This window comes from Mesoplodon densirostris, chromosome 9 (assembly GCF_025265405.1).
Source record: "Mesoplodon densirostris isolate mMesDen1 chromosome 9, mMesDen1 primary haplotype, whole genome shotgun sequence".
Taxonomy (NCBI): Eukaryota; Metazoa; Chordata; class Mammalia; order Artiodactyla; family Ziphiidae; genus Mesoplodon; species Mesoplodon densirostris.
In genome coordinates, this window is record NC_082669.1 from 113,611,105 (window position 1) to 113,629,238 (window position 18,134).

The 18,134-nt window shown below is 44.9% G+C and overlaps 1 protein-coding gene across 3 annotated transcripts in view; it reads right to left on the minus strand.

The window, feature by feature from the left end:
- Nucleotides 1–336: 336 nt before the first annotated feature.
- NCAPG2 (non-SMC condensin II complex subunit G2) overlaps nucleotides 337–18,134 on the minus strand; it is a 61,857-nt gene continuing 44,059 nt past the window's right edge. For all 3 annotated transcript variants that reach the window (XM_060107998.1, XM_060107996.1, XM_060107997.1), the window contains 7 exons: nucleotides 17,742–17,841; nucleotides 13,689–13,876; nucleotides 12,614–12,754; nucleotides 10,976–11,079; nucleotides 9,785–9,885; nucleotides 8,555–8,654; nucleotides 337–955 (listed from right to left, as the gene is read on the minus strand). In XM_060107998.1, coding sequence (XP_059963981.1) covers nucleotides 904–955; nucleotides 8,555–8,654; nucleotides 9,785–9,885; nucleotides 10,976–11,079; nucleotides 12,614–12,754; nucleotides 13,689–13,876; nucleotides 17,742–17,841 — 786 coding nt within the window. In that variant the 3' untranslated portion in view covers nucleotides 337–903. The remainder of the gene's footprint in view (nucleotides 956–8,554; nucleotides 8,655–9,784; nucleotides 9,886–10,975; nucleotides 11,080–12,613; nucleotides 12,755–13,688; nucleotides 13,877–17,741; nucleotides 17,842–18,134) is intronic.

Here is an 18,134-nt window from a genome sequence, read left to right on the forward strand (position 1 = left end):
CGGGCCAAGGCTGTCGGGGTCTGAACGTGGAGACTCTGGCAACGGGGATGGTGACGTAGGATGATGCAGCCAGGGAGCCGGGGGCCAGTCCCCCGTCAGCCGGGACAGCCCTCGGAAAGAAAACGTGGTGCAGCTTCAGGCCGAACGACTGGACCTGTGTCCTGGCACTCACCGCCCCAGGCCCCCGCGCGTGGCCCCTCTCCCCGCACCCACCCAGCCGCTCCCTGCGCTTTATACCTCGGCCCCTGGCAGAAAGGCAGGCCTGCCCAGAACTCAGCCCTCGTTCCTGCAGGGGAAAACTTGTACCAATATTTTTAAATCAAGTGGACAAACAGGTGTTGTCATTGCTTTATTACTCATAGTTTGCAAGCAATATTATATATAAAAGTCATTTTTAAAACAACCGGGTTTACTAGAAAGGTGTCTTTTTTCTTTCTTTGCACTGTGGGTTTCTGCACCATTCATACCTGGAGCCTGTTACATTAAATGTATCATTTATGCAGGCGCTGGGCAAACATGTGAGAACCTTGGAGTGTTCTTCTACTCATACCCACCCTCAAATAAATCCTACCCCTTCTCTACTATATGGGTTATTAACATTAAAAACACTCGTGGGGCTTCCCTGGTGGCGCAGTGGTTGAGAGTCCACCTGCCGATGCAGGGGACACGGGTTCGTGCTCCGGTCCGGGAAGATCCCACATGCCGCTGAGCGGCTGGGCCCATGAGCCATGGCCGCTGAGCCTGCGCGTCCAGAGCCTGTGCTCCGCAGCAGGAGAGGCCGCAACAGTGAGAGGTCCGCGTACCGCAACAACAACAACAAAAAAACCACTAGGAAAATACACATTCATCTCGCTTTCTATAAGTCCTTTTTCTCTATTTTTAATGACCAAGCTGTTGGCTTGGTTATGAATTCAAAAGTGCTCCCAAAGTTCTTGATGATGATTCATAGAGAAACCTGAAACAGAGAAAGAATTAGCTACAGAAAAATGTGACTGAAGTATGCAAATTTACATTTTCACAGAATAAATCTAAAAATGGTTTGCAACAGAATACACTTAAAGAGAAAACTGAAGTAATTGCTCTTTCTCATAGGTAAATGGAGTAATAAGAATCGCCATCAGCAGAAACCTTAGCGCGACACACGGCACACAGACAGAGCCATCCGGGACCGGAGGCGTCCTCCGTCCCCAAGAAACACGAACAGAAGACCCTCTCAGTGAAAGGTGCTCACCTGGCCGTGCTTCCTCTTTCACTCACAAGGACTCTCCTCTAGGAGGATCTAGACCGCTGCGCAGACACACGGCAGGCTCACGGGTACGGCCGGGCACCCCCTTTTCCCACGCCCACAATCGCTAGCTCGTCTCCCTCCTTCGCGAGAGCACAAGGTAAACGACAACTATTAACCCCCATGACGCACTGTTGCGACCATGCTTGCTGACTTCCTGCACACACACCTCACTTTCTCGTCCCACCCCCTGCACACCTGTCCCCAGGCGAGACTGGCTGAGCAGCCCGTCACCCACTCCCCTTCCTTCTCCATCCCCCGAGCTCCCCTCAGAGGGTGTGCGGGCCAGCCAACCTTTGAATTCCTGCCGAGACAAACCTCAACCTTTATCCCAAATGGCCTCTCAGCTTGATTCACTCTTCAGCCTGGAGCTGTTATGGGCACTCGGGTCTGCCCATGTCCTGCCCTGTCCAGTATCGACACAAGCATGGGGTAACTTTACATTTTCTAGTAGCCACGTTCAAAGAGATGAAAAGAATGGGTGAAATTCGTCTTGAGACAGTTGGCCCTTGAATGACGCAGGGGTTTGGGGCGACGCGACCCTCCGCAAAGTTGAAAATCTGCGGATAACTTAGTCGGCCCTCTGAGAACGCAGCTCTTCCATATCCGCAGTTCTGCATCCACAGATTCACCCAACTACAACTGTGCAGTCCTGGGCTATTTACTATGGAAAATGTCTGCATTTAAGTGGATCCACACAGTTCAGACCTGTGCTGTCCAAGAGTCAACAGTGTATTTTATTTAACCTCACACACCGAAGTAAGTCAACCTGTAACCAACACAAAAACATCACCAACGTATCTCACAGCCCTTCTGCACACCAGCCGCAGAGCCTGTGGGTCCTCACACCTGGGCCACATCTCGAGTCACACTCACTTGTTCCACTCGTCACGAGGGGCCCCGTAGGGGCCAACACGGATCTAGAAAAGTTTTCATATCTTTCTCTTTGTCTCAAAATTCAGGAATTTTATTCAGACTTATGTGTGATTTTTTTCATCAGTCCCGTCTAAACTTTAGTTAAAGAAACAACAACAAAAAATGAATCTTTAAAATTGCATATCTCTTTGGCCCCAGGAAATCCTCTCCCGTCGGCGGTTGGATCGCTGCTTCCCTGGGTCTCTCCCTGGTCTGCTTCCCCCAGGACCCTCATCGGTGTCTGTCCTGCTCGGGGGCACCCTCCACGGCAACCTTCTGGACCACCTGGGAGCTGAGGCTCCAGTGCCTCAACAACGTTTCCAACTCAAGGGTTTTTAGTTCCAGATCATTCTTTTGGGCTACGACTGATTTTTCTTTGAAGACTCTTGTCATTAAGTGTCTGGCTGGCCCAGCACTGCTGCTTTACTAACGGTTGTCCTGTCTCTCTCTCACCGCTCCACTGCTGCAAGTGTGCAGTCATTTTTGTCTGCGCCCCACGGACGCCTCAGGCTGAGCAGAGACGGCAGACAGTGGGAAGCACGGAGCCTACGGAAGCCGCCCCATCACAGCAGCGAGCAGGTGTCTGCATCCGGAGAAACACCAGGAGACTCGATGCTCCCCATCCCTTCCGGTCTCCCGGCATCAGTGTCCGACGGCACCACCCTCCTGCATCAGCTCTTCGAGAGCTATAGGCTAGGACGCTTGCAAGGGCCGGCATGCCAGCCAGGCCCCCCAGCTCCCTGGTGGCCAGAGGGAGGGAGCACTGTCCCACCCAGGAGACGACACAGAGGGACACAGGACACGGTAAGTCACCAACGCCCCAGAATCTAAGACTTATTTTTAATCACTCGAAAATATTGTCTCCTTATGTAAGAACTTTAAAACCCTTAAAGAAAAATGTTAGGTTACCTTGGCAAAATGACTTATTAAATTACTATAGGGTAATCAGCCTCTCATGCTGGCCTAAGTCCAGTCTGAGACTCTGGTCACCTCTGAACCGAGCACCAGGCCAGTCCTGGGCTGCCGGGCATCCTGACTTCTCCTTCCAAGGCCAGAAACCGAGGCTGAGAGGCAAAGCAACCTGCCTGGGACCCCAGCATCAGCAAAGGTACGGTGGGTGCAAACCAGGCCTCTGACTACCTCACGGGGCTCGGATAGCAACAAGCTCTTCTGCTCTCCTGTGAATTCAGTGATTCTCCTATTACCTGGGGAGAGGGTTGGATACACTGTATAGACCAGAGGAATCAGAATTATTAAGGGGCAAAATAAATGAGCGTACAATTTCAGAGCTGGAAGGGACAGTGGCAGCCCTGGTCCAGGGTCCCCCATGTCGCCCACTGAGCTCTGATTCCCCACGACCCGTCCACCTCCAGCTCCTACGGCCCAAGGCCGGCCGTGCTCACAGCTGGAGACGCCAACACAGGAGAGGCACAAAATCAGCCTTCGGAGAAAAACAATCGGTAAGATAAGCAACGTATGTTTTCTAATTAAAGAAGGGTTTTATTTACGAGTAGTTTTTAATTATCCACACCAAGGTCCTAGGTTTTGATGCATGCTTCTAAATGAGCTACAAAAAGCATCCAGCCTCGAATTCATTTTTCAAAAGACTATGAAAATTACATACAGTGGAATAAGGTGATATTACGTATCAATACTTGATAATAAAAAAGAGGCCACTGTTTCAGGGAATACTCCTTTGCTTCAAGTCTAATCACAAGGTTTAACGTTGGGGACGCACACACACCACCAAAGCTGCCAAAACACAGTTAATGCTGGTAATTAACTTGCTTATAATATGATTCCAGTTCACTTAGTGGGAAAAATTCATGATATAACACAAACGTTAAGAAATAATCTCTAATTATAGTGCTACTCATATACTATGTATGAAAGGAAAAAAGGTGACATCCTTTGACACTTAAAAGCATGAGTGCGTTGGTGAATGCATGCTGTTGCTCCTGAGAAAACAGTCCAGTTTACACAATTTACACAATGGACAGAGCCCTATGCCAGGTGAGGCACTGAAAGTGCAATGAGACACCACCCAAGAGACCAGTCAGCAAAACCCTAGCCCTGCGGCAGAGAAAGCTCGTGTACTGGGTAAGGAAACAGCCACTTCTAAATTAATGCCCCGTTGCCTAAAATAGTCATTGGACCAAAGGGTCCCAAGAGTCTTAAAGATGCAGACTTGCCTTAACGTCTCTATGCCAACAAAAATAAATAATATTCTAAAATAGAGTCTTAAATCTTAACTGCTTATCTTCCATTAGATTGATTTTTTTGTTTCATCGATTTTTTTTAAGTTCTTCTTTTTTTTTAGTTTCCAGACACTTGTTTTTGTACAGTGTGCTTCTTGCATATTGAAGTAAGAAGCCAGTATTTTAGTCTCTACCTATTTACTTTTTTAGGATGTTTCCTCCTTAAAGGCGAGAACTGTTTCTTGCCATCTGTGTATCAGCTCAGCACAGAAAACTGCACAGTTGTAGAAACAGTGAAGAAACAAAATATTACATGCCCTGCATTTAATTTCTATGAATATCTTTTTCTTTTCCATGGAGTAAGTTCTGAACTTCTAAGGCCTTTTTTTCTGTCAATGTAACTAACACAATGCAAGTACTCGCCTGGAGCCTCTGTACAAGTGCAAACGTCCCTCTTTCCTTACTGCTCCCTCAGAGCAGTTCATACCATTCTTTTCCAAAAAACTATCCTTACAGATGGTATTTCTAACAGAGAAATCTTGTAAAATGCTTGCATTTCCGAGGTTATGACCATGTCCCATGGCAATAACCTATCATTTACCTAGTTTGTAATTCTGACAGCCTTATTTAGTATTTGCACTGCACTGTGTTTTCAGAAACATACAAACACTCCTCAGTTTCCTCCAAATTAGAAGCTCACGTCCCTCTTCCTCACATACCTAGAAATTAAACAAGATCATAACCCTAGAGTCTGTTGGGTTTCTTCCTCAAAGACCCTTCCTAAACTGCATAGGAAATAGTCAACAGTCTCTGCAGTAAAGCCTGTAATTGAACGCACGTCCTTGGCTCGCAGACGAGCAAGCCCCGGCTCCAGGGCCCCGCTGGGGCTCATGAGGCACGGCACCAGCCCTGGCAGCAGGGGCGCCGGAGGGCTTCCCACAAGGTCCAGCCTTCTCCGGGGGGTGCGGGCAGCAGAGGCAGCACCCAAGGCCCACAGGGCGGCTGCCTGACCCGCGGCGGGCTCATGGGCTGAGCAGCTCCCCCAGCACCTCCCTACGGATGGGCCCCGCCCCCCAGAGACTAGATGGCCAGCGGTCCCCCCAGAAGGCCTCAGGACTTCTCCATCCTGGAGAGGCTCAGCCTGGGGTGTGCATCCTCCCTAGGGGTAGTGCTGCTCCTCACATCTGCCGCTCTCCCACCCTTTACAGTTCGCTGTGACCCTCATGAGCCCCCAGTCCGTTGCACCGGCGCCCTGATGGGGGCTCCTGACGTGGAGCTTACACTGTCCCGTCATTGTGGGGTTTCCTCCTCCTGACTAAAACACCACGAATGCTCCAGAAATGCTCACTGAAGGAGGCTGGGGAGCCATCTTCATACCTGACAAAATGGCTTTTACGGAGCAAAGCATTACTGGAGAAGAAGTGCGACCCCTCATAAAAATAACAGGGTCAATCCATCAAGAAGATACAATAGTTCTAAAATCATATGCTCCTAATATCAGGATTACAAAATATATAAAGGAAAACCCCTCTGTCAAAAATGTACAGATCCAGCAGGCAGAAAATTAGTAAGGACAAGCTGAACTCAACACCATCAACCAATAGGATACAACTGACATTTACAGATTCCTTCACCCTACAACAGCACAACGCACATTCTTCTCAAGCTCCTGTGGAACATTCACCAAGATAGATCACATATTAGGCCATAAAACACACCTTAATAAATTTAAAAGAATAGAAATCCATACAATGTCTTCTCTCAGACATTAAAGTAGAGATCAATAACAGAAAAATAACTGGAAAATTGAGAGATTAAATAACACACTTCTAAAGAATACATGCGGCAAAGAAGAAATCTCAAGAGAAATATTAAAATATTTTTAACTAAATGAAAATAAAAACAAAACATCAAAATTTGTGCCATGCAGAAAAAGCAGTGCTTAGAGGGTAATTTATAGCACTGACGATTAGAAAAGAAGAAACATTTAAAATCAGTAATCTAGGCTTCCGGAAACCAGAAAAAAAGAAAAAAAAAGAGCAAATTAAATCCGAAGCAGGCAAAAGAAAAGAAATAATAAAAATTAGAGCAGAAAGCAAAAAAAAAAAAAAAAAAAGAAAAGAAAAACAGAAATCAGTAGAGAAAATCAATGAACCCAAAAGCTGGTTCTTTAAAAGATCAATAAAACCAATAAGCCTCTAGCCAGGCTGGAAAAAAAAAAAAAGAGGACACAAATTACTAATATCAGAAACGAAAGAGAGTACATAACTACAGATCCCATGGACATTAAAAAAAAGACAATTAAGTAATACTATACCCACAGAGTTGACAACCTAGATGAAATGGACCAAATCCTTGAAAGGCACAATCTGCCAAAACTAACTCAAGAAGAAATAGACAATCTGAATAGGCATCTATTAAAAAAAATTGAGTCAATAATTAATAACCTTCCAAAGCAGAAAGCACCAGACCCAGATGGATTCACTGGTGAATTCTAACAAAATATTTGAGAAAGAAGCTATACCAATTCTTTACAGTCTCTTTCAGAAGATAGAAGAAGGGAAGGAATACTTCCTAAGTCATTCTATGAGGCCAGCAACTCCCTAGTCGCAAAGCCAGACAAAGACATTACAAGAAAAGGTAACTACAGAACAATCTCACTCATGAGCATAGATGCAAAAAATACTTAATCAAATATTAGCAAATTAAACCCAACAGTGTATTAAAAAATTATACACCATGACTGAGTGGGATTTATCCCAGGTATGCAAGGCTGGTTCAATATCTGAAAATCAACTAATGTAACCTACCACATGAACAGGCTAAAGAAGAAAAATCCTATGACCCTGTCAGTAGATGCAGAAAAAGCATTTGACAAGATCCAACACCCACTATGATAAGAACTATCTGTAAATTAGGAATAGAGGGGAACTTCCTCAACTTGATAAAGAACATCTACAGCTAACATTGTGCTTAATGGTGAGAAATGGGAAGCTTTCCCACTAAGATCCTGTACAAGACAAGTATGTCCTTTCACCACTCCTTTTCAATATTGTACGAGAAGCCCTAGCTAATGCAATAAGACAAGGAAAGAAAGGTATACAGATTGGTAAGGAAGAGATAAAACTGTCTTTGTTCATAAGTTAGCAATTTAGGATTTTGAAAGTCTTTCTCCAAAGGAAAAAGTAGCTATGGAAAGTGGCTTATTTCCCAGACGTATATAAAACTAATTACCTGGTTCAAAGCCCTGTAACACTTAACTGTATGGTGTTCAGAAAACAGCAGGAAAAACACTGCTTCTGTGGCTGGTCTGAGAGTCAAACACAATTCAGAAAAGAGTCTACAGGAAATTGCACAGCATGTCAAAAACATTATACAGCAGCAAAAACACCTGGCTGGAAAAATAGCCCAATGAACACATTCTTAGACAGCAGTCCCTGCAGCAGCAACAGGCTACCTGGAAAGTAGAAAACAGTGCACATTTCTTCTGTCTCTGGAGGGACCTTTCCCATTCCCAACATGGATACTTGTAAACTGGTAATTATAACCCAGGAATGAATGTTCATAGTTTCAAAAACACAGCAAACTGTCAAATATAATCTGTCTAGGTTTAAAACCATATAGAATGATGGGACTTCCCTGGTGGTCCAGTGAGTAAGAATCCGCCTTCCAATGCAGAGGCCACGGGTTCGATCCCTGGTCGGGGAACTAAGACCCCACATGCCACGGAACAACTAAGCCCACGCACCACAACTACTGAGCCCACGCACTCTGGAGCCCGTGCACCACAACTAGAGAGAAGCCCACAAGGAAAGATCCCATGTGCCGCAACTAAGATCCGACACAGCCAAAAATAAATAAATAAAAAATAAAAAATAAAATAAAATAAAACCATATAGAATGAGTTTGTATGGCCTTCCTTTTCTAGGGCAGAATCTTGCAAGTGACAGTTTTGTTTTTGTTTTTAAAGACAGAATGAGGACGTAATTAAAACATATGCTCAAGGGGTCTTGTCAACAGAAACACTTCTATCCCTTCAATCCCCAGTTTTCTACCTGGCTGTAATGAGCAGCAGTGAAAACGTGATCTAAAATAGACCTAAGGAATAACTAGCAGTGTTCAGATAATCACACCTGGTGGGTATCTAGTGCTTTACCTTTCCAAGCTATCCTCTTCCAAAGTAATTTCCATGAATGTCTTTAGTTTTCTGTGAACAGTAGCTGCAACACCCTTCACTTTTGAACTCTTATGTTTACCTGTTAAAGACAGAAAAATATTGAACACAACCACACAAAAAGCACAACACTCTATCAATGCAGGTTCAATTTCAGTAAGACAGAGCCTCCTACACTCCCCTCTGAGTCAGTGCATATATTGACCTCCGGAACAGTAATGATCCCTTTAAAGGGATGTTAGAAGATCCAATGAGTGATTACAAAGCACCTCATTGGCTCTGAGGTAGTTCCCAAGATCGTGATCCCGTGAGTTCTGTCCATGGCATCAGACTTGATGATCACCAACCCTTGAACAGTAACGGAACTAACACATTTCAGAGTCATCATCTGTTTGGCAAATATTTAGGTACCTATTAAGTACACGGTGGTCATCTGCACCCCAACCTCCAGCCTCACACCCTCCACATGGAGAACGTCCCTCTTCCTGCAGATGTCTCCCCAGGAGACACTGCCTCAGGCAAGTCTTTCCTGATGCTTGGCCTGGGTCAAACTAGTTACAAATTCCTGTCATGAATCTACAGCCATACTATGCACTCATGCTTATGGGGAGAGCTTGTTTCGAGAGGAACACTCTATGAATAATATCTTAGAAAATAATTTCAACATTAGTAAAACTGGTCAAAAAATATAGAAACTTAACAGTAGTCCATCTGCAGGGACATTACCATATTTTACACTTAGGTAAGCATTTCCTAGGTATCTCCAATTATTTTTCCAATACTATTTCGACTGGCTGGGAAACCCAGAATAGGCACAGTTAAAGCTAAGCAAAACACAGATACATTAAATATTAATACCAAAACACACCATCATTAGCAAAAATGAATTCAGATTTTTAAATGTACATGACAAAGGTAATAAATGACAAATCAATAGAAATTCAGTCTAAGGCACAGAGAGGGAGACATAATGGGTCCAGTCGGAAAAGTGGACAGCAGCTGCATTAAGAAGCTACCATTATTCAAGCTGGTACAGGGCAGCTACATAGCAGACGCCCAGGCAGACGGCACACGTGTAGCGCGTGGAGAGCTTGGGGGAAAGTGCCATGAGAGCCTAACTAGCAGGGGATTCACTCCCAAACATTCCACAACAGTTCTGTGTAAGATGCACCCAGCACTGTCCCAGACGATACCATAGAAAATTTAACCAACCTTTATCAATAACCAAGATAATGTGCATAACAGCTGTGAGACACACGATGCCTTCAATATCCTCAGAAATAACACATGCCTTCAATTCATCTAAAAATGACCTGCAAAAAAGTAAAAAAACAACTGAAATTACTCTATAGTATATCTTAATACTTTATAGAAAGACAAATATAGCCAAGATTCATCAACCACCATGAATTCTAGTTTTCAGGTAACATGGGAAGTTGACTAAACTCTTCCCATACTCTTTGCTGTAAGCATGCCAAATCATACAGGTGAGACACTGAAATCAGAGGGCGTTGCTAGAAAGAGAACAGGGTTGTTCTGGTTAGTGAATAAAGCCACTCTGCATACTCGTAATGCCCACAAAAAAGATTTGATATGCTACTGAAAGATAATTCATAGCTGTTAAAAACAATGCTTTCTGAAGTTTTCAAGGAACATATCTACTATTAAAATTCCACAGGTATCAGGTATCTGCAAAACTATCCCTTTTGTGGCCCCCCAGTCCTGCATGTGCCACAAGAAACCCTAGAAGCAGGTCAGGTGATACATGGCATGGAGAAATGAGTAACAGCTGTGTGCCGAATGAAAACCACATGGTATTTACCCAAGTCAAGTGTTTTGAAAGTGTCCATTGTAGGAAGTATTTCAGTGACATTAAAATTTTAAATGTTTCCCTCTAAATGAACTGTAGTTATGATAAAGCATAACCAGAGACTATTTGGATGAATATATCTTTCAGAAAGTTAGAATTTCACTTTGTATAATGCTCATATTTTTTTTTTTTTTTTTGGTTTGTTTGTTTTTTGCGGCACGCGGGCCTCTCACTGCTGTGGCCTCTCCCGTTGCGGAGCACAGGCTCCGGACGCGCAGGCTCAGCGGCCATGGCTCACGGGCCCAGCCGCTCCGCGGCACGTGGGATCCTCCCGGACCGGGGCACGAACCCATGTCCCCTGCACCGGCAGGCGGACTCTCAACCTCTGCGTCACTAGGGAAGCCCATCATATTTTTAATCTCTGATAAAATGAGAGAAAATTGTATGGAATGTTTTCTCTCAGGAAAAAAATGCACTTTTGACAAATGGTGAGAGTAAAAAAAAATGCACATTTGACAAATGGTGAGAGCTAAAGTTCCTGAGAGCTTACAGCCACGACAGCATTAAGAGAAGAGCAAAGAAAAGGGGATTACCTGACTACGTTCGGAGATTTTATTATTATTCCTATTAAACACCTTGAAAATGGTGGAAGGGCTGAAAGACCCTCTGGGGGAGTAAGCTCTTTGGTATCAGAAACCTAAAAAAAAAAAGAAAAAAAAAGAGTCAAGTCAGTGACATGAATTGAGACTGAGACTGCACTGATCACTCATTTTACACTTCCCTGGGTTTTCCTCCAAACTTGAGCAAGGCTTTCCAGAAACTCAAAGCAATGATTTTTATTAATTGCTGCAATGCCTACCATAACTATGATTAACCTATTACTATACACAGTGGTGTCAATCAACTGGAGAGAAGAAAAAAGACAGGACACTCAACAAGCCTTCTGTCGAACACCCTTTAATTCGATTACCTTCTGTAAACAACACGTTTCTACACTAAGCAAACAACTCGTTACTCTTATTAGTCCAGATCAGGTTTTCTCAACTCAAACTTTTTCTATAAAGTAGTAAAAGAGTAAATATTTTCAGCTTTGTGGGCAAAACGATCTCTGTCACAACTACACAATTCTGCTGTTATAGCACAAAGCAGCCATAGAAAAAAGGTAAATAAATGGGCTTGGTCATGTTCCAATATAAGTTTTTTTTTTTTTCCAATATAAGTTTATTTACAAAAACAGACAGTGGGTGGGCCACGATGGCCCACAGGTCATTGACGGATTCATCGTCATCAGCTGTGTAGCTCACAGGCCTGAATAACTTCCAGTTCTTGGGCTGCGTATAGTCCAGGAATCACACTCCTAAACCAAAATGACCTCCCTTTAAGCTTTCAGGAGGGGCTTAAATTCTATTAATGTCTCAGAATTTTGTCAACTTTTTTTATATTTGTGATTTTATAACACAAAATTTATACAAACTATATGTTTGCATGTGTATATTTCAATGATACCTCCTATCAGATTTCAGCTTTTCATACTGAGAAAACGCATCATTACTTAACTATCTTAAGGCATTCTTCCATGCCCTCGCTCACTCCCACCAGGATTCCATGCCGTGAAAGAGTGGTTTTTGTTGTGACCTGAATTACCATCCTGATTATGTCAATCTTGAACCAAGTAGGCTAATCATATAAAATAGGTTACTGCTAGGAAAACGGCCAGTCCTTTATAGAGCAGGGGCAAACAAACTATCTGTTTAAACTGATATCAGAGGTTCAAATTTCCTATGCGTAAAAGAAAAAGAAAAGTAAGGCTTATGTATAGCAAGGCAGTCAGAGATGTGAACTATTCCAGAAACAGAGCCCAAGAGTAGTCGTGCATCCTGCTCACCACTGACCATGGCCACTTTTGCCTGTCAGGAGAGGGGAATCTTAAGAAATGTATCAACTCGCTTAAACCTCTAAAATATGGCAAAAAGAAGTATTCAAGATGCAAGGAGCAGCTTGGTTTTAAGGAAGAACGACAACATCCTTAGCATGTTTCCCCCCATGGTCACGTGATTCTAAACACAAACCAGCCACGGAACTGTGTGGTGGAGCTGCAGGAGAAGCAGACCTCCCGCTATTCCTGAGTTCTGAAAAAATACTTGGAAAAACATAAAAATGTGCTGCCGGCAGAAAACAGCCTCTTGAATAGTCAAAACAAGACACAGCAGTTTCAGGACAACACACTTCACCTTTTGGAGCCGGTGACTTATCTCGACCACGGACGCGGCAATCAGAGTGGAGAGCACGCCTCGGTGGACAGGTGTGTCCACGTGCCAGGACTGCACGGTGCTGATAAATTCATGAAGAGGGGTCTGAACAGAATAAAGGAGCTACGAAAAACACACCAGTCACTGTTAGTGCTTAAAAAGCCACTTTCAAGAATGAGGCCTCCTCCTGCTGTCCCCTGGGGGCCCAGGGCCCGTTTCATCTGCCCACCCTCCCTGCCGCATCGTCCTCTCTGCAGCTGGTGGGCACCACGAGCAGAAGGCGGCGCACAGGACTGAAGGCCGCCAGGAGGGCCTTTATGACACTCCTGCCCCAGAGCCAAGAAAAACCCCCACAAACAGGAGCATCAATAACGTTAATAAAGTTTTCGAAAGGAGAGATGAACAAACATCACTGACATGAAAGGAAGACACCCACTATGAGGCCACGTGTTCTGAACGAAGCTGCACAGACAATGGTGAGAAAAGAAAAATATTTTGGCACAAATTCCGTAAATAGATCACAGACACTTGAACCAACTCATCAAAAACAGGACTATTTCAAATTAACTCAAATAGGAGCTAGGCTACAGAAAATATGGCCAATAACCTTCAATTACCTCTACCAGTTAAAACAGGATAAAATTGAAAGTTTCAATAGTTCATGAACATCCTCCCATTTAAGCATTTTTTAAATCTTTACTACTAACAGCTGGGCACTCGCGAGCTACTGTATTCATTCTCTGCTTCTGTCCTGCTGGGCAGAGGAGCTCTTGGGCCGCTGGCCTACTGACCTGAACACGCCAACACTGTCCCCAGACCGGTGGCCGGAGGTGGGCCCCTGGCCTCCCTCGCCTCCTGCCCCAGAGCGTGCCACCCCAGGGAGAGGGCTGGCAGCACCAGCTGAAGGTGGCACCTGGCAGCCACTTCCTGCCTGTGTGGCACTTCTCCCCACCCGACGGCCCCAGTGTGTGAGCAGGCCTGGCTCTGCGCACCCTGGTCCACCAGGTGGGCGCTGTCCCTCTAGTCCCTCTGTCCCGCCCTGGGGAGGCACCAGTACCTGCAAGCCTTCTTCTGGTTGCTTCCTGAAGCTCCGCGCCATACATTCCAACATTTGCTGAAATACTTTCTGCACCAAATCAAACAGCGTTAAGACTTCTTTCTCTGAATCTGCTTTCTGCGTCAAGGAGCTTCTGGTTACCTCTTTCAGGATGCCAAGAAGTAATGAAACATAAAAGAATCCCTTCACTGGAAAGAAAGTTGGAAAAATCAGTTATTTAATCACACAATTTAGTTGAACTTAGTATATTTTTTTCACTTAACACGTGTATATTATGGTAACTTAGAAGAGACTGTTGCTGGTGAGCCAATACCAGGTTGTCAGATTAATATAAAACCTAACAGACACACATACCTACGACTTGCTCCTTTTATTAAATATATAAAGCCGACGCCTTCAATAACAGTAACAGCCCACCTGGCTCAGGCACTAAGAAGCACTGCATGTGTGGACAGTGTGGTTCCCTGAACACCAGGGTGGAGGATGTGTCTTACTTTTTCACACGATGGTGACATCGCTGACAGGTCTCAGAGGAAGGACCCTAGAGCTTTCAAACTGTGGCCTAAGAATCTCCGAGGCCAACTCTGTTAAATCCCCAACACTGTGTAGTTTGCTGGTGTCTTTCTCTCCTTTCCTGTGTGGCAATGATTTGGTAAAATGTTTTCAGAGTGTGAACTCAATTCTACAATTCATGCTGATGACCTTCAATTTTCTTTTTTGTTTCTACCCAGACTGGCCTGTAAGCTGCACTGCAAACAGAGCCAGTGGCCGCGCCCTCCCACGCCCCTGCCCGACTCTGCACCCATGCTGCACCTCGCGCTGCCCACCACTGACTAACCTTCAGGTCTGTATGCAGGGCTGCATCCCCGGTGGGCTGGGCCGGAACCATGATTCTTCCTTATATACATTTAAAAGTATATACTATATAAACTATACATGTATATTTTTAAAAAACCTGTCACACAGAAAAGCACAGAAATAATGTTCCTCGTTAACAGATTAGTATCTAGGGGACAAAGCGTTATGACCTCTCCTACCTTACATAGGAATCATGTGGCCCTAATAGGGAAGCTCCTTGATTGATGAAAGAGATTAATAGACATATAAGCTCTGCTTGAGACAGAAATAAGAAACTAACCCCAAATCCAAATTTATCTACTAAAGTAAGTAAAAGAAGCGGTCATGTTCCACTTGAGTTTGCCCCTCAGAAGGTGTACAGCACCACCAGAATCAACACAAAGTCGGGAGAGTCTTTGCAAACTTAGCAGAAACTTTCAAGAAACAAATCTCTTTCTCTAGAAGAAGCAGAGAGATACATGCTCCACATATCAGTCATGTCAGTGAAGCAGGCAGGAGGCAGCAGCTCAGCAGAGGCCAACACGCTGAGGGTGACGGGGCTCTGAGGGGAAGGCGGCCTGTCCCCGTGCATCCGCCCTCAAGGTCCTGGTGCCATGGGAGAACCTCACACCAACTAGTGTCTTTACTACTGATGAAAATCTGAAATGTCGGAAGTTGTAACTGAAAGTGATTTCATTACATTCAAGCCATATGTGCGTTGTGACCAAATATATATAGGTAGTGGTTCAGTGAAGTATGATAAGTCACTAAGGTAGGTCAGGATCTGCAGCTATGGGAAACAGAAGGCCCTCACTTTGGAAGTTCTTGCTTCTCTGGAGTGACTGGTGCACAGGGATGGCTAAGCTGGGGGTCACGTCGGCCCAGCACTGACGGTCAGCACCTCAGGCCACCATGAGTCTGTACGCAAGGAGACGCTCACTAGCCCATCCCAGGGCAGCAGTCACCAAGAACCACGTGGACCCATGCCCCTTTCTGTCTCAGATGGGGTGTGCTGTCCTGCAAGCCCCTCCTGCCCGGCTCTACACAGGAGGCTGTGGTCCCCATCAATCCCGCTTTACCTTTGCAGTGACCACAAAGCCCATTATTTACTGTAATATTTACTTATTAGGAATTCAACCTTCCTCGTAGTCGTGCTAATTACTTTTTGGGGCATTATCATTTCCTGGTGCTGTCATGCGGCACCGGCCCACAGTCCACCACAGGCATCTTCTCTCACAAGCCCCGTCACTTCCAGTGCCTGATTTTGCAGAACACACAGAGTTTTTCAAAACACACGTGTTGCGTTATAGCAGAAACACCTGCATTTTTGTGAACTGAGCTGTTTACATCTGGGTTATATGTGGGAACTCAGCTGTATTCAAGGACATCTCTTCCAGAATACGCATTTCAGCATGGAGAACACCACGCTCAAATGTTAATAACATAAATGTGACTGAGCTTTAAATTTTTTTTTTTTTTTTTTTTTTTTTGCGGTATGCGGGCCTCTCACTGTTGTGGCCTCTTCCGTTACGGAGCACAGGCTCCGGACGCGCAGGCTCAGCGGCCATGGCTCACGGGCCCAGCCTCTCCGTGGCATGTGGGATCTTCCCAGACCGGGGCACAAACCCGTGTCCCCTGCATCGGCAGGCGGACTCTCAACCACTGCGCCACCAGGGAAGCCCTAAATTTAAATGTTCTATTAGGACTCTTTCAAGTAGAGCAAGTCCAGAGAACAGACTCTGGGCTTACCTAGCAAAACTGCAAAGTATAATCTCATTTGTAACAGGACTACAAAGAATGAGCACACAGTTGATTCTCTCCTGGGAAATCCCGATTGTTAGAATGTATAAATACAAAGATCAGTTCAGCTGGTCGAAGGTAAGGTCAGTAGCTTACTGGCTGCACTGGAGATCTAAAATTCTTATTGGCTCCTTGGAAAATTTTATAAATACTAAAAATAGATTTAATCCTTGGGGGAAAATAATTCTTAAATGATAAATTGAGTTTAAAAATGCAAATCATTTTTAAAGTTTCAATCATTAAGCTTAAGTTTAAAATGCTGTTTTCACAGTAGAAAGTGAGAGTTATAAAGACTTAAAGGAAAAAGTTAGATTTTAAAACAAAAAACATTTGTTCTATTTAATATTTAGTCTTTGTGGCTATTGTAACCAAATAATGTAAAATCTTGCTTGTAATTACAGATTAAGGACACGTATACTCGAGACAGCAGAGCAGAGTGACTGCCACCCCAGCTCCCATGCAGGCCAAATGCCAACCTCAGGGGCAGAACCATGAAAGAAAGAAGCTGTGGGGTTTGTGGCCAAGACTCCCCCGGGGTCTGCACGGCAATACTCAAGACTACAGCAAAAGACTCCAGAGAGCTAACTGCAAACTTCATGTTGAATTTGGTAAATGATAATATTTTCAATCTCTTTTAGCAAATATTTAGGCTTAAAGAAATTCAAATTATACATTTCCAAGCTTCTAGGGATCTCAGAAAGAACCAACTGTAGCATTGGAGTGTTCTGTGCCGACTCAGCTGCCCCAGGGAGGCGGCGGGCAGGGGTCACAGCCCAGCGGTGCCCTTCTCAGCCAGCCCATGACCCAAGGCAGAGGAGGCATCCTGGGTCCACCCACACTCCCCCCGCCACAATGAGACGGGGCTGCAAGGATCTGGCCCGGCCCCCCTGGATGTGATGCTCCAGATAATCCCTAAGCCCAGCCCACCTGGAAGGAGGCCAACTTCTCACTCACTCACTGAACACATTTAACCTGTGTGGACGCCATGGTATTAGTTACCAGGGATCCTGTCCTTGGGGTGACAGCAACTTCCCAGTGGCCTCGGGGGGCGGTGGCGGGAGGGACATTAAACAGCTCCTGACTTGCACACAGACGATGACAGACACCAGACAGGAGCAGCAGAGAAGCTGGGGCCGTGCTGGTGACCACACAGCAAAGCAGCTGCAATCACACAAACCACCGGAGGAGAATACCAAGACCTTGCCAGAAACTCTGAACTTGGTCACGTCCGAGGCCAGAAACACCTCTGAACTTCCTGGCTGCCTCAGCCAGTTAATTCCTCTTTTGGTGTAAGCTAGTTTGTGCTACACATCTATCACTTAAAAACGAGAGTCCTGACCAGCGAAGTGAGGGAGGGGAGAGGGGCTGGTTCTGACGGCTAGTTGCTCTAAACTAGTCCTTTAATAAACAAAGTACCTGTTTGCATGATTCCCAGGCTCCGCTGTAAAAGCTGTGTCTGAAACATACAGTCACCAAGGCCGACCACAATGACATCCTTGCACACAGTCAGGTAGGTCTGTAAGAGAGGTAGACATGATGATGTGATTTCCCAAAAAAGGCCACAGAAGGGACAAGAGAGGACATCCAGCTGGTAAAGCTCCTAATATCTAAGGGTGCCACTAGGGGTCTCATAATGCAGATGTCTACAAAGATGTTTAAAAAGGAATTTCCATAAAGATACATTAATTCTCATTTCTCTTTCCATAACAAATTTAGAAACACATTTTATGTAATCCACAAACATTACTGAACACGTGTTACGTGCAATTTCTCAAATTACATTAAAATTATGCAGTTTATGCTTTGCAG